Raw genomic sequence first — 23,112 nt, forward strand, 5'->3', positions numbered from 1 at the left:
AAATAATATTCCTCTGTGTGTGTCTGTGTGTATGTCTATATTACATTTTCTTTATCACTGTGGATATCCAGTGGATAATCCTGTGTGTATATGTGTGTGTCACATTTTCTTTATCTCCTCATCCGTTGATGAACACTTAGGTTGTTTTCGTATCTTGGCTATTGTGAGTAATGCAGTGAACACAGGAGTGCAGATACCTCTTTGAGGTCCTGATTTTATTTCCTTGGTATATATACCCAGAAGTGGAATCCCACTGGATCATATGGTAGTTCTATTTTTAATTTTTTGGGGAACCTCTATACTGTTTTCCACAGTGGCTGTATCAATTTACATTCCTACCAACGGTGCACAAGTGTTCCCTTTTCTCCACATCCTCACTAACACTTGTTGTTTTTGGTAACAGCCATTCTGACAAGTGTGAGGCTAAAAACCTCACTGTGGTTTTGATTTGCATTTCCCTGATGATGAGTGATGTTGAGCATCTTTTCATGTACCATGTGTGTGTTTTCTTTGGAACTATGTCTTTTGAGATCCCCTGCCTACTTTTTAATCAGATTTTTTTTTTTTGATGTTGAGTTGTGTGAGTTCTCTATGTATTTTGGATATTAACCCCTTATCAGATACAGGATTTGCAGATATTTTCTCCCATTCAGTAAGTTGCCTTTTCATTTTATTGATTGTTTCTTTTGCTGTGCAGAAGCTTTTTAGTTTGATGTAGCTCCACTTATTAATTTTTCCTTTATTTCTTGTGCTTTTGGTGTCATCCATAAAATTATTGCCAAGACCAGTGTCAGGGAGTGTTTCCCATATGTTTGTTTCTAGAAGTTTACAGTTTCAGGTCTTTAAGTCTTTAATCCATTTTGAGTTAATTTCTGTGAGTAGTATAAGATATAGGTCCAATTTCATTTTTCTACATGCAGTTATCTAGTTTTCCCACTGCCATTTATCAAAGAGATTATCTTTTCCCCATTGAGTGTTCTTGGCTCCTTTGTCAAATGAGTTGATTGTATATGTGAGAGTTTGTTTCTGGGCTCTTGACTCTGTTCCATGGGTCTGTGTTTCTCTTTTTATGCCATGAATATTCTTTTAAAGTATCATTTTTATTATGGATAAAACAATAGGCAAATACCATTTTAGATCTGTTGTATAAATGTAATTTACTCATCAGTTTATTCATCCAAATACAGTCAGTACTAGAAAACCATAGATCTCCTTAAGGAGAAAAAAAGGATCCAGGAATGAAGGCAGGCTGAGAGAGTGTGTGTGTGTGTGTGCGCGCGCATGTGCGTGCATGTGCATGTGCGTGTGAGAGGTGATACAAGCACAGAACACATAATTCTTCTACAGAACTCTCCAATCTATTAAGTCATTCCTCCTCCCACAGAATGGAAAGAGACACTATATTGTTTCTTTATGTAAGAAAATATCAGGAATGTGGAAATGTGTTTCACCCTACAAATAGTCATAGTTAACATATATTGAGCCCTTACCATTAATCAAACACTGTTCTGTAATGTGTTCAGGTATCTTGCCCAACTTTTTTTTTTACTTTGTTTTATAAGGGGGAAGTTTATTTATTTATTTATATTTGGAGGAGGTACTGGGGATTGAACCCAGGACCTTGTATATGCTAAACATGTGCTCTACCACTTGAACTGGACCCTCCTCCCTTGCCCAACTTTTAAATCCCTCACTATGATTCTGTATTCCCCTCTGTAATCTACTCACAGCATGCCATATTGTTTTGGTCACTGTAGCTTTGTAGTAGTGTTTGAGATAAGACAATGTGGTTCCTCCAGTGTTGTTCTTTTTTCTCAGTATTGCTTTTGTTCTTCTGGGTCTTTCATGGTTCCATACAGATTTTAGATTTTTTCCCCCTACCTCTGTCAAAAATGCCATTGGAGTTTTGATAGGAGTTGCATTGAATCTATAGGTGGCTTTGGGTAGTATGGACATTTTAACAATATTTTTATCCATGAACTTGGGATCTTTTCCCAGTTATTTGTGTCTTCTTCAGTGTCTTTCATCCAAGTCCTGTAGTTCTCAGAGTACAGATATTTCACCTCCTTGGTTAAATTTATACCTAAGTATTTTATTATGTTTGATGCTATTGTGAGTGGGCTGGGGCTTTAAATTTATTTCATAATTTTGTATATAGTGTATAGAAATGCAACTGATTTCTATATGTTGACTTTTTGTATGCTTGCTCTTTTAATTCTCTGTTTTCTTCATAAGCAATTCCATCTTACACTTGAAGAACTTTAATATATGCATATTGGCCCCACCTTCTCTTTCTTGTCTTCTGCAGCTAATCATTAAGCCTTAACTATTCTACATCTTAAATACTCCATGTGTTTAATGAGAATGCAAAAAAAAATGCTAACAGATTCTTTTTTGAAAGACTAGACAAGGTAAGTATGAAGTTCATATTAGGGGAGAAACTGCTATGTAAGAATAAACATTTCATGAAGGAAGTGCAACGAGGAATTAGCCCTGCCAGATGAGAAAATATGTTATAAAGCTAAAATAACTAAAACTATTTGTTCAATTTGTAAATAAGTAGACCAGGGGAATAGAACAGAATTGAGGTGTAGATCTAAATATACTTTGATAATTAATTTATGATGAAAAGAATATTGTTCTATTTAAGGTCAATGATAACATCACTTTCTTGTATCTAAGATACCAGTGATTATTGTACACTAAATCCAGTTGGCATTTCTCAGTCCTTATCTTACTTGACCTTCTAGCAACATTTGACCTATCTTAGCACTTCTTTTTCTTTGAAACATGAGGGTACTATATTCTCTTGGTTTTCTTCTGGCAATTCTCTCATTCCTCTAGTGAGCATATCCTATCTTAAGACATTAAACATCCATCTCTGTATGTGTTGACAACTCTCAAATCTGTTTCTTTAGGATGGAACACTCTCCTGAACACCAGGATTAAACGTTCAGTTCCCTATCAACATTTCCACTTGGACTTTTTTTTTAATTGAAGTACTGTCAGTTACAATGAGTCCATTTCTGGTGTACAGCACAGTGACCCAGTCATACATATACATACATATATTCATTTTCATATTTCCAGTTGGACATGAAAGGGTTTCTCAGACTTAATAGATTTTATCTCTAACGAGCCCCTCTCAAGCCCCTCTCAAAGTGCTCCTTATAACCTTCCCCATCTCAATAAATGGCAAGACCAGCCATCCAGTGGCTCAGGTCAAAAACACTGACACTATTTTGACTCATGTTTTTCTGTTCTGTTCCAGGTTTAATCAGTCAGAAATCATGTTGCTCTACTTTAGGATATAATCTAAAATATAATCAAATTGCTGCCTACTTCTTATTGCTTACACTGCTATTACTCCCAAGTACCCCACCTGTATTATCGCAGGGTCCTTCTAACTGGTCTTTCTGCACCTGTCTCTGCCTGCTCTCCCAGTTAAACATTTTAAACATTTAAAATTTAATATAATGCATACTCAGGGAAGAACATAAAATACGTAAAGTTTAGAGGTTATTATAATGTACAAATCCATGTAAATAACACCCAGATCAAGAAATGGCCCTCCTGGAGCCCTGCCACCATTACCCTTCCTTCCTAATCACTGTTGTGTCCATCCATCCTGCCTAGAATTATTTATTATCTCAACTTTTATGGTAACTTTAAAATTTGCTTTGCTTTATAGTTTAAAATTTTAATTATGCCTCGATAAACAGTGTGGTTAATGTTAATGACCTTTAATGTTAAGTGAAATCATATAATATGCACTTTGTGTGTGTGCATGGCTATGACTCATGTTTTTAAGATTTATCCTTGTTCTTTTGTAAATGTAGTTCATTTTAATAGCTGTGTAGTAAATTATTTTAATATCCTCATCCTTTCTACAGATACTTGTGTTGACAGATGTTTGTGTTTCAAGATTTTGACATTGCAAATGATGCTGTTACAAGCATTCTTACACATGTATCTGGGTGCATACATGTTGGAGTTTCTCAAGGTGGGGCAATGTTAAGTCATAGGATATACATATCCTTAGCTTTTCTAGCTAATGCCTGTTTACTGAAAAAGTTGCAGCAATTTACATTTCTGCTAGTAGTATGTGAAAATTTCACTTGTTCTCCATCCTTGCCAGCATTTTTATTAACATAATTTAATTATGCCAGTCTGCATGTGGTGTGATCTCTCATTGTTTAATACTACATTTCCATGCCTTTTCATGTTTCTTTTGTGGCATGCCTGTTCATCTATTTTGCCCATTTTAAATTGAGGTTTTATTTCTTACTAATTTATAGGAGTTTTTGTGTATTCTGGATATAAGTTCTTTATCAACTATATATGTCACGCCTGTCTTCTCCCATTCTGTGACTTGCATTTTTTCCTCTCAGTACTATCCTTTGAGCAGAGTTTTAAAAAAATCTTTTTATTTTGAAATTTCAAATTTATAGAATTATTTTTTGGGGGCAGTAGGTAATTAATTTATTTACTTATTTTTAGAGGAGGTACTGGGGATTGAACCCAGGACCTTGTGCATGCTAGGCATGCACTTTAACACTTGAGCTATACCCTCCCCCCTTAGAATTCTTAACTGAGAGTGGGTTATATATATCATGTCCCTTTACCCCTTTAATACTTCAGTATGTAATTCTTAAGAACTAGGATGTTTTCTTACATAACCAGTTGTTAAATTCCAGTTTAACACTGTTACAGTGTTTTTACAAAAATTGTATAATATACATAGGAAATGGTTAAAATGGTAAATTTTAAGTTATAGTTCTATGGCCTTAGGTGCATTCACATTTTTGTGCAGCCTTCACCACCAACCATCTTCAGAACTTTTTCATCTACCCTAGTTGAGGCTCTGTACTCATTAAACACTAGCTTTCCATTCCCTACTCCTGGCTTCTTTTGGTCTCAATGAATTTGTGGGCTCGTACATTTGTCCATCTGTGACTGACTTATTTTAGTTAGCATAGTGTCTTTAAGTTTCATCCATATGATAGCATGTCAAATTGCCTTCCTTTTTAAGGCTAGCTAATAATCCTTTGTTTGTAAATCTACATTTTGTTTATCCATTCATCTGCCAATGAACACTTGAGTTGTTTCCACCTTTTGGCTATTGTGACTAACGCTGTAGTAAACATTGGTGTTACACATACCTGTTTGAAACCCTGTTTTCTGTTCTTTTGAGCATACACCTTAGAGAGTAGAGTTTCTGGGTAATATGGTAATTCTGTTTTAGTTTTTGAGGAGACATCATACTGTTTTCCACAGTGACTGCACCATTTTACATTTCCACCAGCAGTACTAAGGGTTCTAATTTCTCTACATCCCCACCAGGACTTGTTTCTGTTTTGATAATATCTATCTTAGTGCGTATGAAGTGGTATCTCATTGTGGTTTTCATTTATATTTCCCAAATGATTAATGGTGGTGAGCCTCTTTTCGTATTATTTGCCATTGATATATATATATTTTTGGAGACATGTCTATACAGATCTTCTGTCCATTTTTTGATTGAATATTTTTGTTGTTATTGACTTGTTACAGTTCTTCATATATTCTGATATTAACCACTTAAACCACTTAACAGACATATATGGTTTGAAAATATTTTCTCCTGTTCTGTGGGCTGCCTTTTCCTTCTGTTAGTGTTTTTTGTTTTGCACAGAAGATTTTAATTTTGATGAAGTCTAGTTTGTCGACTTTTGTTGTCTCAGCTTTTATTGTCATACCCAAGAAATCTTGCCGAATCCAGTGTCACAGGACTTTTCCCCTCAGTGTCACAAGACTTTTACCCTAAGTTTTCTTCTAAGTTTTATAGTTTTAGCTTGCTCTTATGTTTAGACCTTTGATCCATTTTGAGTTAATTTTGTATTTGGTATAACCTAAGTCCCAACTTCATGTTTGTGCATGTGGATATCCAGTTTTCCAAGCACCATTTGTTGAAAAGACAGTTCTTTCCCCACTGAATGTTCTAGGTGTCATTGTTGAAAACCATTTGACCAACAATGGGAGGGTTTACTGCTGGGTTCTCTATTCTGTTCCATCGGTCTGTGTATCTGTCTTTATGCCAGTACCAGACTTTTAATTTCTGTTGCTTTGTAGTAGGTGTTGAAATCAGGAGTGTGAGACCTCCACTTTGGTTTTTTTCTTTTTTTTTTTTCAAAAATTGTTTTGGTTGTACAGCTTCTTGATATTCCACGTGAATTTTAGGATGGAGTTTTCTATTTCTGCAAAAAAGTGTCATGGGGATTTTGATAGGGTTTTGTGAAATTGAATCTGTATATTGCTTCTGGTAGTTTGACATCTTAATAGTATTGAGTCATTCAATCCATGAATAGGGGTGTCTTTCCATTTATTTATGTCTTCTTTAATTTCTTTCAGCAATGTTTTATAATTTTTATTGTGCAGGTTTTTTTTGCCTTTTTGGCTAAGTTATTCCTAAGTACTTTATTCTTTTAGAAGCTAGTGTAAATGAAATTGTTTTTGTAACTTCCTTTTCAGATTGTTCATCGTTACTGTACATAAATAAAACTGATTTTGGTGTGTTAATTTTATATCTTGCAACTTAATTTGTTTATTCTAGCTTGAGTGTGTGTGTAATCTTAAGGGTTTTCTACATATAAAATCCACGTCATCTGCAAACAGTTTACTTCTTTCTTTCTGAAATGGATGCCTTTTTCTTTTTCTTGACTAATTGCTTTAGCTAGGATTTCCAGTACAATGTTGAATAGAAGTGGAGAAAACGAGCATCCTTGCCTTGTAGCTCATCTTAGAGAAAAAGCTTCCAGTCTTTCACCACTGACTATAATGTTAGCTGTAGGTTTTTCATTTATGGCCTTAATCATGTTAAAGTAGTTTCTTTCCAGTTTTCTGAGTATTTTTTATAATGAAATGGTGTTGAATTTTGTCAAATGCTTTTTCTGCATTAATTGAGATGACCATGTAATTTTTCCCCTTTGTTCTTTTAATGTGGCATATTACATTGATATTTGTGTGCTGAAGCATTCTTGCATTTCAGGAAAAATATTCCTCTTGATTTTTCCTTTTAAAATGCTAGGTCTGCTAGTATTTTGTTGAGGATTTTTGCATTAGTATTTATATGAGATATTGATCTGTAGTTCTCTGGCTTCGGTATTAAGGTAATGCTGGGTCTCATAGAATGAATTAGGAGGTATTCCCTCCTCTTCAGTTTTTTGTACTGGACACAACCTAAAAGACCATCAGCAGGTGACAGTTAAATAAATTGGGATACATATCTTACTATACCGATGTGGAATGATCTTCAAGATGTTTTAGAAGTGTGTGTAGGACACTGTGCTGGAGTGAAAATAAGAGGGGAAAAATATATATGAATGCTCATATATGCATGGATGTCTTTGTGAGGGGAGAGAAACTGACAGTGGTTGCCTTTGGGGGAGGGAAATTGGAGACCTGGAAATAAGGGCTGGCATGTAAACTTACTTTCTATTGTATGTCCCTATTCTGTTTAAAATTTTTACAGTATGTTTTTATTATCTTTACGTTAGAAGCTTAAAATTAAAAGCCTCTCATCCTCTCAAAACACCAAAGCACTGATTTATCATTGTCTCCAGATGGCTTCACTTACAGCAGCTGGTTAATTTTAGGCAAGCTTCATACCATTACAGTGCCCTGGTGTCCTCAGGGTGAGAACAGTACCTCAGCTTTAATGATGCAATCCCATGCAGTGCTTAGAAAAATTCTTGGTCCACAGCAGGCTCTGAATAAGGACCACCTGTTAGGTGAAATGTTAGTCACGCCTCAGGTCATATCGCTGAGAAAGAACCAGGCAGCAAAGATTTTTTTAATAGACAGTGAGGCAGGGAAAACTTGGGTCTTCAGTTTGGGTCGGCTTCTGTGAGCTGCGTCTAACCTGGTTTCCCACAGCATCACTACCTTCTCCGCATTTGTCATCTTGGCTCTGTGAACTCTGAGGCTCCGTTGAGTTCTGGTGCTCTGAGGTCGAACCTTCTGGAATTCTCTGGTTTCAGGACACCTCCTACTTGTTCATCACTGGCCCTGATGTCGTGAAGTCTGTCACCAATGAGGACGTTACCCAGGAGGAGCTCGGTGGTGCCAAGACCCACACCACCATGTCAGGTGAGAGGCCTTGGGCTCACGTTCCTGTTGTCAGACTCTGAGAAGAGGCGTTGCCAGAGATGAAGCTGACCATGTTAAAATTGTCACTTAATTGACAATTTATTTGAGAACGTGGTAGTATGGTGTATTGACTACAGATATAGTAGTAAAGGTGGATTTATATCTCAAACTCGTTCAATAACAGATTACTATTAATGCTTTGGTAGTCTTTGAAATTTCTGAGCTAAGTAGAATGATGGTTTTAAGAATTATGATTTATATATGTGAAGTTGAACTTTAAAAATGTTGCATTTTATTGTGGCTTTCTTTTACTCCAAAGTTGGGGTGTGTCTTAGAGTAGATGGCATTTTACCAACCACCATTAGTCAGGTACAGTTGTGACGTGTAGGCCCACGTGTTCACAAGCCTGGTCATAGCTTTTCATCTCTATGAGGTTTGTGTCACACATGCTGAGTTCAGCATGTGTAAAAGTTATTCTGTGCTTTGGCATCAACACAGAAAGATCCTGTTTATACAGAGAGGCATGGAATTGGGAGCAGGGTCTGAATCTGATGTTAGTGAAGACACTTATTGTTGGAATCATGATTGGAATTCCATATTTTCTTGGAAAAAGATCGCAAGTTCTGAAAGGATTGCCTACCACACTGCAAGCAGTGTAACTGAAGACAGAAGGAATTGCCTCTTTGACAGATTTCAAAGCAGCGAGAGGCTGGTGTGACATTTGTGCACCACGTTGTACTGTGGTTAAGGCATCGGGCCATCATTTAATTATCAGCGTTTCTTTCTTAGTGCACATGTAATCGAGGTCTTAACATCAGTGAAGTCTTACATTTGATGAGATATGTTTTTTTTTTTAAGACTGAGTCAGAGCTCTCAATCCCCTGCCCACAGAATTTGGTCCTCTCCCATCGTGGGTTGGGGTCAGCCTTGACACACTCCTTCCCCTCACCCGCCAGCTCCGTTCAGCGCTCTCTCCAGCACAGCTTGTCATGACGCTCTCTTCTCAGGGCGGAATTGGCAGCAGCTTTTTTTTTCTTTTCTTACTGGAGTATAGAATAATGTTGAGTCTTGATGGCGTCTTAGATTTGATGAAATATGCCTTTTTTTTTCCTGATTTCCATCGTATCACATGTTTGTGGGAAACAATTTAGAAAATACAGGAGTAAAAATCACTAGGAGTTCTAGCACTCACAGAGAGTCACCAACACGTTTTGTTTATCTGCAGCCTTTTCATGCAGGTGGGTGTGCGTATGCATACATATACTCAAAAGTAGGGGCATAATATGCTTTTGTGGCCTGTATTCACTTGACAACTTAGAAGTAATGAACGGCTGTTCGTAATGTTACATTTTCTGCACCATAATTTTAGTTTTACAGGCAGCATTTGGTGTTCTTTCTGAATCAGAGGCTCTTTGATGGGCCATGTCTGATGTACTTAGCCCTGTATCCCCAGAGCAAGACCCGAAAGATGCTCTATGTACATACCTAAATATTTATTTTTTGGTAACAGATTTATTGAGATATATAATTCACATACTATATATGTGAAATACCCATTTAAAGTATACAAGTCAGTGGTTTTAATATATTCAGTGTTATTTAATTATCACTACCATCACCTTTAAGACATTTTCATCACTCCAAATACTCTATATACATATATATATTTGCCCCCAAATACTCTAGCTCTAGGCTGCCACTAATCTACTTTGTTTCAGTGGATTTGTCTTCTGGATATATATGGAACGGACATAAATGGACACATACAATATGTGGTCTTTTGCAACAGGTTTCTTTTACTTAGCATAATATTTTTAAGGTTATGGCATGTTTTCCTGTTGCAGCAAGAATCAGTACATCATTCCTTTTTACTGCTCGATAATATTTCAGTGTATGGATATACCTCATTTTGTTTATTGATAATTTAATAAGCGTTTGAATTATTTCCACTTTTTGGGTGTCATGAATATGCTGCTATAAACATTCATGTACAAGTTTTTGTTTGGGCATGTGTTTCTGTGTCCCTTGAGTATATACCTCGGAGTAGAATTTCTGGGTCAAATGATAACTATTTGAGGAACTGCCATGCTGTCCTCCAAAGTCTCTGTACCAATTTATAAATATTTCTTTTTTATTTTTAATTGAAGTATAGTCAGTTTACAATATTGTGTCAATTTCTTGTGTACAGCACAATGCTTCAGTCATAGGAACATACATATGTTCATTTTCACCATAAGTTACTGTAAGCTGTTGGATGTAGTTCCCTGTGCTATACAGTATGAAGTTGTTGTTTATCTATTTTATGCATATTAGTATCTGCAAATCTAGAACTCCCAGTTTATCCCTTGCCACCCCCTTTCCCGCCTGTGACCATAAGTTTGTTTTATGTCTGTGAGTCTAGATATTTCTTGAAAGAATTTCTGTCATGTTGAACATGCTTTTTATTTATCCAGCAAATACTCATTGAGTACCTATGAGTCAAGTATTGTTCTACTTGCTAGGAGTATATTTGTGAAGAAAAGGTCTCTGCCTGCATGAGACTTGTATTCTAGCAGAGAAGATAGACAATAAACCGTGTAACTGAGGACATTATATAGTATGTTAAGGTAATCGGTACTGTGGAAAAAGAACAGGGTAAAAGGGCTGGGATTGTGGCAGTTCTGAGTAGGGTGGTGAGGGCGGGCCTCATTGTGAGGGTACCTGTTGAGCAGCTTTGCAGGCGTGAACTGCAGGGCCGTGTAGGAGAGGGAGTGGGCTCTGCAGAGGCCCTGAGGAAGGGGAGCAGCCCTGCCCGGTGCAGGGAGGGTGGCCGAGTAGCGACGTGAGTGATCTGACTTGAAAAGCTCCCTTTGGCTGCTGTGTGCAGAAGAGACTCTGGGCGCAGCGGTAGAGGCAGGGAGTCTGGAGGGTGAACCTGAGAGGGTTTCTGGCCGCACTTTCATGTCCGTGGCTTTGTTTGGCTGCTCCGTGGTCTCCAAGTGTTCCTGAGGAAGGATGGCTTGAGTCCTCTCTGGGGCCACGTGGTTCCCTTCCTTCCTTCCCTTCCACTGTTGCTGACGGTGACCATGACACATGCCGACATTGTTCTCCTTTTTATTGTCTAGCTTTATTGAGAGAGAATGGACACCAACCAGGCATTGCTCTTGATGCGGGGCTGCAGTGGTGAGGCGGGCCTGGTCTCCACCCTGTTGGAGCGGACATTCTCGGGGAGATGTCAGGCAGTAAACAGGGAAGTCGGTGCTGCAGGGAAACATGTGACAGGAACTTCCACATGGCCCAGGGGTGGGAAGTGGGGGGAAGGTTGTGTTCTGGAGGGGGCCAGGGAAAGCCTCTCTGAGTAGGTGACATTAGGGCAAATATGTGAGTAAAGACAGGAGTGACCCTTGCAGAGGTCTGGGTACAGAGCAGAGGGAACAGGCTGCATGAGCTGAGGATCAGCCTGAAGGTGGGTGGTGTGGCCTCCTGTCCTCAGCGGAGGGTGGGGACGACAGGGCTGTCAGCACAGACTGCCGCAGATGTCCTTGAAAGTGCAGGTGGGCAGGAAGCTGCGTCTCTGGGCTGACAGGTGCCCTGGCCCACTGTAGCCTCTCTGTCTTCTCAGGTGTGGCCCACAGAGCTTTTGAAAATGACATTGACGCCTTGTGCAATCTCCGGGAGTTCTTCAACTACCTGCCTCTCAGCAGTCAGGACCCGGCTCCCATCCGTGAGTGCCATGATCCCAGGTGAGTAGCAGGCGGAGCTCCTTCCTCTGCTTTTGCAGGTTGGCTGGTCCTTCTCTGGCGCATCTGCCCTGTGGGCGCCTTGGAGTAGACTGTGGAGTGGAATCAGGTGTAGGCATGGTGGGTGGCATGTCTGGCATAGGATCTCAGAGAGATTTTAATTTTATTTACTTTTTTCCTCTCTGTAATAACTGATAAGTAGCTTGGGAGTAGAAAGTGGCCAAAAAAATTATTTCTAAGAGTCTTGATTTGTCCAGAATTGAGATAGATTTTTTTTTTGCCTTTACATGAAAGAAATCAACATGAAATGGTGCAGACAGGGTGCCCTTTAGGAAATGCCCGCCTGCTTGTGACCAGAATCCGGGGCAGTCCTCCGAAGGGTGTGTTGCTGGCCACCTGATGGAGACCTTCTCTCCTTCTTGCTGTTCGGGCCTCTGGCTGATGTCAGGGGCACCGGACAGTAAGCCAGAAGCCCAGCTGGGGAACCATTGCTCCAGACTTCTGGCTCCTTTCTTCTCCATTTTGTTGCCTCTCTGATTTTGAAGCACTCAGTTGGCCTGGGATGAAGCCGTTTTCCGACGGTGTCCTGTTGGTTGGACCTGGACTCCTAACTGTGGGGCTGGGTCTGTGCCAGGGATGCTCTGAAGAGTCCTGTCCCCAGGGCCCCTCCCTCTCTGCCTCTGCCTCACTTCTTGGGATACAGCCAGTATAATCATGAAAGGGGGGATGGTCACCAGGCCCAGAAGCAGGGGGCACAGTCTCCTATTCCCAGCATCTGTATTATTTGAGGTTCTTGAAAGGTTTAGGACATCATTTGAAGGTGTTATGGCCCAGGGACCCAGACCCAGACATGTCTGAAAAGCCTGCTTTGGCCTGGCTATACCGCCTCTCCACTCAATCCCAGGAAGCAATATGCATATGTGTAAATAGCAACTGAAAAGTAAGGGAGGACTTTGTTATTGGGCAGGACTGTGCCCAGTACCCTGGTGCAGAGCTCTCTGGGAAGCTGGGTTTGATGGGGCAGTGTCTTGTTCTCTGCAGTGTCCTTTAGTGCCCCACACAGTACCTAGAATGCAGGAGGTACTCAGAGAGGAAAAATGAAGGAATCACATTCAGAGGAATAAGCTCTTTTTTTCCCCTCTCTAAATGATCTGGGTTACTATCAAGCTCGGGTTCATTTTGATATGGGGGTAACAAAGGATTGTTTCTTTGGGGACCACTTCACAAGCCCAGCAGGGACAGAATCAGTCCAGCCTCCATGATGTGTCTCCCCCACTTCCTCTCCCTCCCCCACCCACAGAAGGCAGCGGCCTCTTCCATGTTGATTATATCTGCTTCTTTTTCTATCTAAAGTGACCGTCTGGTTCCTGAGCTTGATACAATTGTCCCTTTGGAATCTACCAAAGCCTACGACATGGTGGACATCGTACACTCTGTAAGTGCCACACCTGTCTGTCTTGTCTGTTAGCTCAACCATGTCCGTATTCATTGGGCTTTGACTTGGTGAGGAAGTGCTGGACCCACAGGCCTTAACATTGGGCAACACAGGCTGAGCGTGGGGTGGGCACAGGACCAGGGGCCGCTAAGTAGTGTGTTCTGGGAAGAGCTGGTGACTGTGGCCACCCTGCTGGCCCGGAAGGACTTAAGGGAGGAGGAGCCAGTCGGGCCAGCAGAGCTGAGAGGTCTTGAGAAGGGGCCGTGTCTCCAGAGGCTGGAGTTGAGGCCGGGATGACTCTTAATGTACCTCTGTTTGGAGCCTTATGCTCAGAGGGCACTGTGTCTCTCCAGAGGAAGGAGAGTGCACAAGGTATCCCATGACAGGGTCGACGGGTGTGTGTGTAGGTCTCAGGAGGACAGGAGCCATGTGCACCTTTTTCTTGGTGTAGCACAAGAGGAAAGTGTTGGGGCAAACTGGGGATATCAGTCAGTGGCCATTGTCTCCCTCACACTTCCATATGCACACGGTGCTCTCAGCTGTCCTTGCTTAACTGGACCCAGATGGCTCTGTGGGCACAGCCCCTCCCGGAGCCCCGGCTCTCCCAGTGACCCGTTCCTTCCCCTGCACTGTAGGAGCCAGTATGAGCAGGCAGCCACAGCTGGACTTGCTCCTCCTCGTTGCTGGGATCTGTAGCCTATTGAGCACCATTTGGTCACCCTTCTGCCGGCATGCCTGTCTCTGACCTTCGCCTTCCATACTCTGTCCACCCGCACAGTTGTCCTTGTCCCTCTCTTGTTCCCTCTGCTCCTGGACTCTCCAGTCCTCAATGCCCAATGCTGTTTTTTTTTTTTAACATTTTTTATTGATTTATAATCATTTTACAATGTTGTGTCAAATTCCAGTGTTCAGCACAATTTTTTAGTCACTCATGGACATATACACACTCATTGTCACATTTTTTTCTCTGAGTTATCATAACATTTTGTGTATATTTCCCTGTGCTATACAGTGTAATCTCGTTTATCTATTCTACAATTTTAAAATCCCAGTCTACCCCTTCCCACCCTCCACCCCCCTGGTAACCACAAGTCTGTATTCTCTGTCCATGAGTCTATTTCTGTCCTGTATTTACGCTTTGTTTTTGTTTGTTGTTTTTTTTTTAGATTCCACATATGAGCGATCTCATATGGTATTTTTCTTTCTCTTTCTGGCTTACTTCACTTAGAATGACATTCTCTAGGAGCATCCATGTTGCTGCAAATGGCATTATGTTGTCGGTTTTTATGGCTGAGTAGTATTCCATTGTATAAATATACCACATCTTCTTTATCCGGTCACCTGTTGATGGGCATTTAGGCTGTTTCCATGTTTTGGCTGTTGTAAATAGTGCTGCTGTGAACATTGGGGTGCAGGTGTCATCCTGAAGTAGATTTCCTTCTGGATACCCAATGCTGTTTTAATGATTGAGTTTATGGTGTGCTTTCACATCTGGTAGAGAGTTCCTCTTGATTATTCTTTTTTTGGAGTTTTCTTGCCCAGCCTTGTTTATTTTTCCATTTGAACTTTAGAAATTAGTTTGTCTTGTTTTAGGGTGGAAGGAGGGGTGGAAGTAGGGAATCCTTCTGTTGTTTTTATTGGGATCCTGATAGTTATGCACTAACTGGGAAAATTGACATTCTTATGAATCTGACAGAATCTAGAAACATAGTTTGTATATTTATTTCTTAAAGTGTGCTTCCCCCACCTTGATTGTTTTAAATATTTCTTTATACAGGTGTCTATGTTTCTTGTTTATTCCCAAATATTCTTTTTTATTGTAATGGGGTCTTTTCTATCTTTGAACTAGGTTTTTAGGTATTTATGAAAGCTTTGATTCTGTTTATCAATTTTATATACTGTTACCTTTTAAGTTCTCTTGTTATTTATAGTAGTTTTTCACCATTAATTCTTTTGGGTTTTTCAAGTATACTAGTATATTGTCTATATAAATAGTTTTATCTTTTTCTTTCCAGTTATCATCATTTCTTTCTCTTGTCCAGGGGCACTGTCTGTACCTCCATATTTTATCAAAGGCAATAAATAAAGTTTATGATAATGGGCATCTTTGTCTTTTTCTTAACTTTAGAGAGACTGACTGCCATTAGTGTTCCCTAGTTTTATATAATTTTTTCTTGTTAAGAAAGCCATCACTTTTTGTTGTTGTCTGCTTGTATTTTTAAAGTCAAGGATAGGTATTGAATATTGTTAAATGCCCTTTCAGCATTTATGGAGATGATCATATGATTTTTCTTAGATCTGTTTATGAATATACCTTGCTACTTGTTATATTTTATGAATATTTTGTTTTGAATTTTTTGCATCAATATTATGTGATATTAGCTGTCTTTTGAGGGGGAGGGGTGGTATTTTCAAATTAGGTTTTGATGTCAGTGTTCTTACATTATGTGTTAGTTTGCTAAGACTGGCATAACAGAACACCACACACTAAATTGCTTAAACAAAAATTAACTTTCTCATGGTTCCGGAGGCTAGAAGTCCAAGACTGAGGTGCCAGCAGGGTTGGTGTCTGGTGAGGCCTCTTCCTGGTTTGCAGATGGCTGCCTTTGCTGTGTCCTGATGTGACCTTTCTTCTCTGTGCACAAGGAAAGAGAGATCTTGTTGTCTCTTCCTCTTAGAAGGATACCAGTCCTTTTAGATTACAGCCCCAACCGTATGACCTTATTTACTTTATCTGCTTAAAGGCCCTGTCTCCAAATATAATCACATTGGGGGTTAGACTTCAGTGTATGAATTTTGGAGGGGGTAGAGGGTACACAGTTCAGTTCATAAAATGCCATAGTAAGAATATGCAAATTTTCTCTTTTTCTGTGCTCTGGAACAACTGACATAATGTTGGGGGTGGAAAACAGAAATACCGTTGGGTATCTGCTCTTTAGAGATGTAGAAATTCTCATGTGAAATTGTGACGGCCTAGTGCTTTTTTTGTAAGGGAAGAGTGGCTTTTTGGTAATTTCCTCTGTGCTTTAATGTTAATGTCTCTAAACTTTATCTTTGCTGGGGTCAGTTTTGGTAAAGTATATATATTTTGTTCTATGAATTGCCTATTTCTTCCAGATTTTTAATGTGCCTGCATAGGGTTATGCAAGGTTATATAGTCTGAGATTAGCAAAATCTATTCCAGTGGTTTTCTTCTCTCACATTTTTTGTTTTATGTTTCCTTAGTTACCTAGTAGTTGAAACACTTTACTGATGTATTTTAGAGAGTCTGCTTTTTGGTTTCACTTTTTTAAAGCTATATATTTCTGCTTTTATGTTGATTAATTCCTTTTTTGCTTTCTTTCAGTTAATCATTTTCCCCCCCTCAAACTTTTGAGCTAGAAATTTAAGAAATGTGTTTTCTTTCATTTTTGAGATCATATTTAAGTCCATTGTGGAGAACATAGCCAAACAGTTGCATCTAAAATATTTAATATTTTACTGGAGATATTAGCAATGCAGTTAGACAAGAAGAAGATCAGTTAGAGGCAAAAAGCCTTGGAAAAGTTAACTTGTGCTTATAGATGACATAATATGCTAAAAATGCTAGAGAATGTGTGGTAAGACTGAAACAATAAACAGGGAATGGATATAAAATTAGCAGAAATAGTCATCATATGCACAAACAGTAACTAATTATGTTAGTATAAAAATTCCTCTTATACAGCAATAAAGATAAAATATTTAGTAGTAAATCTATAGGGCAAGTTTTAAAACTTCTGAAAAACATGAAAATAAACTTTGAATAAATGCAGAGATATCCCTTGTTCCTGGCTACTGGGTTAACATAAAAATATCAAAAGAAAAGCTGTGGTCATAATCTATATTTAAGCATGCTATAGTGAAAGCAGTGTGGTCTTGGCATATAAATAGATCGGTGGAATAGAACAGAAAAGTTAGAAGTTGATTCAGTACATATAGAATTCGGGTATATACAATGAAGGTATTATCTCAGATTTCAGGGGCAAAGATTAGCTTTTTAGGAAGTGGTGCTGGACAACTGAATAGCCAGTTAGGAAAATATGAAATTATATTTCTACTTTATACCATATACAAAAATAAACTACAAATAAGCTAGAGAACTAAATATAATAAGTGAATCCATATAAGTACTAGAAGAAATTGTAGGTAAATTTCTCTAACCTTAGGAGGTTTCAAAATCCAGTTTCAGTTTAAAAATTGATAAATTTGACTATGTAAACACTTAAAAATTCCACTCTGCATAGCAAAAAAGACGAAGTTAAAAGATAACCAAAAACTGAGAGAAAATATTTGCAGTATATGTTGCAACTTAAGGACCAATATCCTTAATGTGTGAAGAACTTTTTAAAAAATTGAGGGACTAAAGACTAAAATTGACAGAAAAGCAGGCAAAAAACGTTATTTATAATTGCAAAATATTCTGGACAATCTGAATGTAAGTGTCAAAATAATGTAAACACATAGGAGATTGGTTGAATAAACTTTGGTGCAGCCACATAATACAGTACTATGCAGGAGGGAAAAAGAATGAGGAGGAGCTCTATGAACTGACATGGGAGTGATTCCCAGGGTATATTACTAAGAAACTCAGAGGGCAGGAGAGTATCTATAGTTTGTTTCTGTCCATCTATGGTGGAAGGAGAATTAACAAGCTATAAATCTACCTGCTTGTTTCTGCAACACACACACAAAAGATAAGTCAGAAAATGGTGACAATAATGGGGTGGGTGAAGGGGTTGGGGAGTGACACTATTAAACTATATTAATGTTTATATATTAAAATAATAAAATCAAGACTGGGGGTAAGCCTTTGAAATAGAAACAAATGAACTTGACTGTTTCCAATGAATAACTTGGACATAGTATTTTGACTACTTACATTTACTCTAATGATAGAAATAGTTATAAAGAAATGCTGAATTTAATTAGTTTTTTTTTTTGAACTCATATGGGTCAGCAATTCTGAACCATTTCATTTCTATTTGAGGATTGAATAAGTACGTACATTTTGAGGATAATGGAAGTTAGATGTCCACTGTAGGAGAAAGAGGTTATGGTATGGAAAGGGGGATACTAGAATGAACTAGTTGGATTGGACTAGAATTGGAATTATCAGTATGAACTCCTGGTTTTCATATTACTTACAGAAATAAGTTTGTGTGTGTGTGTGTGTGTGTCTGTGGATTTCCTAGCTCTGTGCTCTAGGTTAGGTTCTTAGAAACAATCATTTACCCTGCTCCCCCATCCCTGGGACCTGGGCCTCTTGGAGAAATGGCTGATTCTATACTTGGGACAGAAAAAAATACAAGATGAATCTGAAAGTAAGGTAGTGCTCAAAGAGTGATGGAGAAACATCAAAAGGGCACAAGATCTACCTTGAATGAGTCCCCACCGTCAGATATGGGACATTTGGAACATAATGTTGGTAAAGATTACAATCCACATAATAAAACAAAAATCTATAATACTATGGATTTCCCATAAGTAAATGGGAAAGACAAAGACATTTCTTATTTTTTTCAAATTTATTATTATTATTATTTTTTGGTGGGGGGAGGCTTATTTATTTTAATGGAGCCACTGAGGATTGAACCCAGGACCTTGCGCATGCTAGCCAGGCACTCTACCACTGAGCTAGACACCGCCGCCAACCTCCGCCCTGGCAAGGACATTTCTGACGGTAGGATGCCAAGTAATAGAAGAAGGAAAAATGGAGTCAGAGAAATCATTTGGCAACTGTCATCGCAGTAATCGGGTTAATAAGTGAGAATCATCAGTGAATGTTAACTAACCCTACTGGGGGAAAGCTTGATGAAGAATAGGATTTTTACATAATTTCGCAATATTTCCCCACAAGATACTTACTAATAACAAGTGGAAAAATAGTAACTTTACAGGGGAGAAACCTGGCATGTGTCACCACCATTAATGGACAAATTGACATGTGCCTTTTGATGTGATTCACTTGAGAGGGTCACTCCTGTGACATTCTGCCAAAAATGCTTAACCTGAAATTAAACATGAAGAAACATTAAACCGAAATAGGAGGCAAATAACCAAATAACTGATCTGTAGTCTTCAAAGATGTTATGAACATGAAAGACAAAGATTGAGAGGGAAAAAATTAAGGGAGGCTAAAGAGACATGACCACTAAAAGTACCAGGTAATCTTGGATCAGGTTCTAGAACCAGATTTTTGTTGCTATAAAGGATGTTATTGGGATAACTGGCAACATTTGAATAAGGTTTTATAATGGTTAATAATGTATTAATGTTGACTTACTGATTTAACAGTATCACTGCAGTTATATAAGAGAATGTCCTGTTCTTAGGAGACAGACAGGTACTTAGAGGTAAAGAGGCATCATGTCTGTAATTTATCCTCAAACAGTTCAGGAAAAAAATTTGTGTGTATATACATATATATAGCTAGAAAATGTATATACACACACATAACTTGAGAGACAGAGAGAAAAGTGGGGTAGGCAGGTAGGGAGAGGGAACGATAAAGCTTACATGGTAAAAATAAATGGTGAACCTGGGTGAAGGATATTTCACTTCTTCTGTACTATTCTGGAAATTTTTATGTAAGTTTGAAACGATTTCAAAATAAGGTTAAAAAGTGTAATAAATATGCCAAATTCAAATAGAACCTTTAAAAGAGGTTGCACTGGTTTATCCTCCCCCAGCAGCGTGTGAGAGGGTTTTCCCCTCCCATGGGAGGAGGTGCTGCCTCTGTCTGGTGTCCTGCTTCCTTGAAGGAACCTGTGGTGGGGAGGGAGCCCTCCAGCCTGTAATTCTTCAGTGTAAATGTCTGTAATCCTGTAGCGTAAACGTCTGTAATTCTGTAACGTAGTTGTCTCTTGTTTATCATTTTGAGATCAGGAGTAAATTTATCCCTGCAGGTGGTCGATGAGCGAGAATTTTTTGAGATCATGCCCAATTATGCCAAGAACATCGTCGTTGGTTTTGCGAGAATGAACGGGAGGACTGTTGGAATTGTTGGCAACCAGCCTAAGGTGGCTTCAGGTAGGAGGGAGAAGCTCTCCTGGACCTTAGGGTTGGGGGGCGGTGGTGGTGCTGTTGGGGGCTGGGGCTGCCTGGGCCCACGGTGCTCATCTTCTGCCATCTGTAGCCAGAGGAAAAACTCAGATAGGTGTTGCTGCAAAAGCTCCTTTCTCTCTTAATTTCTCAGAATTAACAAGCATCTCAAAATGCTTCTTTCATACTTCCCTAATTTTTCCAGTTTATAGATAACTTTATTCCTCAACTTACAAGGTCTTTACTTCTTCAGAGGTCTGCTTTCTGTCCCCCTAATTAGATTATAACTCACCCACTAAACTGAGCTCCATGAGACCAGGGGTGTTGGTGTCTTACTTACTTAGTTTTATCCCTGGTGCCTTCAGTGGTGCCAGGTACCTAGCTGGTACGTGACGAGTTAACAGCATCTTGCTGTGTCTGTGCCCCACGGCTTTCTGGTGATGTGGCCAGACCTGGTCACAGCCGGGCAGTGGGGACTCTTCCATGGCTGTGCTCTGGGTGGGGTTGGGGGCTCTGGATACTGCTTCCTTCCTTCCTATTTTCCTTTCTTTGGTTTCCTTTGAATCCCTGTGTGGGATGAATACACCCTCCCTTTTTGACCCAACTTCATCTTTTATTTCTGCTATGGCAGTTTTTTCTTGTCTTTAGAAGAAGGTTTTTAAAGATGTTTTTTATTGTGGTGAAATATGTTTAACATAAGATTTGCCATTTTAACCATTTTTAAGTGTGCAATGTGGTGGTGTTGGTTACATTCATAATGTGTGTAGCCATTACCACTGCAGTCTCCAAATTTTTTTCAAATCCCAAATAGAGACTCCCTTTCATCCTAACCCCAGCACTGGGTAATCTTAATCTACTCTCTGTTTCTGTGAATTTACCTATTCTAGATATGCCATATAAGTGGAGGCAAATAATATTTGTTCTTGTGTGTCTAGTGTGTTTCACTTAGCATAATGTTTTCAAGGTTCATTTGTATTGTAGCATATATCAGAACTTCAGTTTGATTTTTCATGTCTGAGTAATATTCCATTACATGTATATCCTACATTTTGTTTAATCATTTGACTGTTGATGGATACTTGAATTGTTGGATGTTGCAAATAATGTGACAGTGAATATGGTGTACAAGTATCTGGTTGAATCCCTCTCTCCAGTTCTTTTGGGTGTATACCTAATTGTGGAATTACTGAGTCATATTGTAATTTTAGATTTACTTTTTTGAGGAAATAGCACACTTTTCCACAGTGTTTGCACCATTTTACATTTTCACTAGCAGTTCACAAGGGTTCCAATTTCTTCATACTCTCGTCAACGCTTGTTATTTTCTGGTATATGTTGATAATAGCCAACCCTAATGGGTCTGAAGTATTTTCTCATTGTAGTTTTCATTTATATTTCCCTAATGATTAAGGATATTGAGCATCTTTTCTTGTGTTTACTGGCCATTTGCATATCTCTGGAGAAATATCTATTCAAATCCTTTGCCCATTTTTAATTACTTGAAGTTTTTTGTTGTTGTTGTTGAATTGCAGGAGTTCTTTGTATATTCTGGATATTAAACCTTTATCAGAATAAATGATTTGCAAATATTTTCTTCCATTCTGTAGGTTGTATTTTCATTTTCTTGATAATGTCATTTGACACACACAAGTTTTAAAATTTTGTGAAGTTTAATACCCTCTCTCTCTCTCTCTTTTTTTTGGTTGCTTATGCTCTTGGAGTCATATCTAAGAACTTACTCCCAAGTCCAATGTCATGAAGGTCTCCCCCTGTGTTTTCTTTTAGGAGTTTTATGCTTTCAGCTTTTACATTTAGCTTTGATCAATTTCGAGTTAGTTTTTATACATGGCGTGAGTTAGGGGTCCAGTATCTTTCTTTTGCGTGTAGAAATTATCTCAGCACCATTTGTTGAATAGACCATTTTTTTCTTATTGAATATACTTGGCATTTTTGTCAAAAATCAATGGGCTACAGATATATGGGTTTATTTCTGGATTCTCAGCACTGTTCCTTTGGTCTACATGTCGCCATATGCTACTACCACACTGTTTTGATTACTTTAGGTTTGTACTTTAGTCTTTTCATGTTGTTGTTGTTTCCCAAGATTATTTTGGCTTTTTGGGGCTCCTTGCAATTCTGTCTGAATTTGACTATTGGCTTTTCCATTTCTGCAAAAAAGGTTGTTGGAATTTTGATCGGGGTTGCACTGAATCTGTTGATCACTTCATACAGTATTGACATCTTAACAATGTTAAGTTTTCCAACTTATGAACACAGAATGTCTTTCCATTTATTTTGGTCTTCTTTTATTTCTTCAACAGTGTTTTGTAGTTTTTACTGCACAAGGTTTTTTTAACCTTTTGGTTAAATTTACTCTTAAGTGTTTTATTCTTTTGGATGCTGTTGTAAATGGAATTCCTTTCTCAATTGACTTTTTGGCTTGTTCATTATTGGTGTATAGAAAGACAGCTATGCAACTGCTTTTTGTTTGCTGATCTTGTAACCTGCAGCTTTGCTGAATTCATTAGCTTTAGTAGCTTTCTTGTGGATTCTCTGGGATTTTCTATTTATAGGATCATGTTATATGTATATTGAACCACTTTTGCATTCCTGGGGTATGTCCCATTTGGTCATGGTAAATAGATTTTCTTAAAAAAAAAAAAAACCTTCATTTTTTAGAACTTTTTTTAGGTTCACAGTAAAATTGAGTGGAGACTACAGAGAGTTCCCATACGTATCCCGTTTTCACACATGCACAGCTTATCCTGC

At 38.6% G+C, this 23,112-nt stretch overlaps 1 protein-coding gene across 1 annotated transcript in view; it reads left to right on the forward strand.

Moving 5' to 3' along the window:
• PCCB (propionyl-CoA carboxylase subunit beta) overlaps window positions 1-23,112 on the forward strand; it is a 53,331-nt gene that overhangs the window by 18,081 nt on the left and 12,138 nt on the right. Inside the window, exons 7-10 of the mRNA XM_006216043.4 lie at window positions 8,019-8,127; window positions 11,729-11,849; window positions 13,200-13,281; window positions 20,208-20,331. Coding sequence (XP_006216105.1) covers window positions 8,019-8,127; window positions 11,729-11,849; window positions 13,200-13,281; window positions 20,208-20,331 — 436 coding nt within the window. The remainder of the gene's footprint in view (window positions 1-8,018; window positions 8,128-11,728; window positions 11,850-13,199; window positions 13,282-20,207; window positions 20,332-23,112) is intronic.

This window comes from Vicugna pacos, chromosome 1 (genome assembly GCF_048564905.1).
Source record: "Vicugna pacos chromosome 1, VicPac4, whole genome shotgun sequence".
NCBI lineage: Eukaryota > Metazoa > Chordata > Mammalia > Artiodactyla > Camelidae > Vicugna > Vicugna pacos.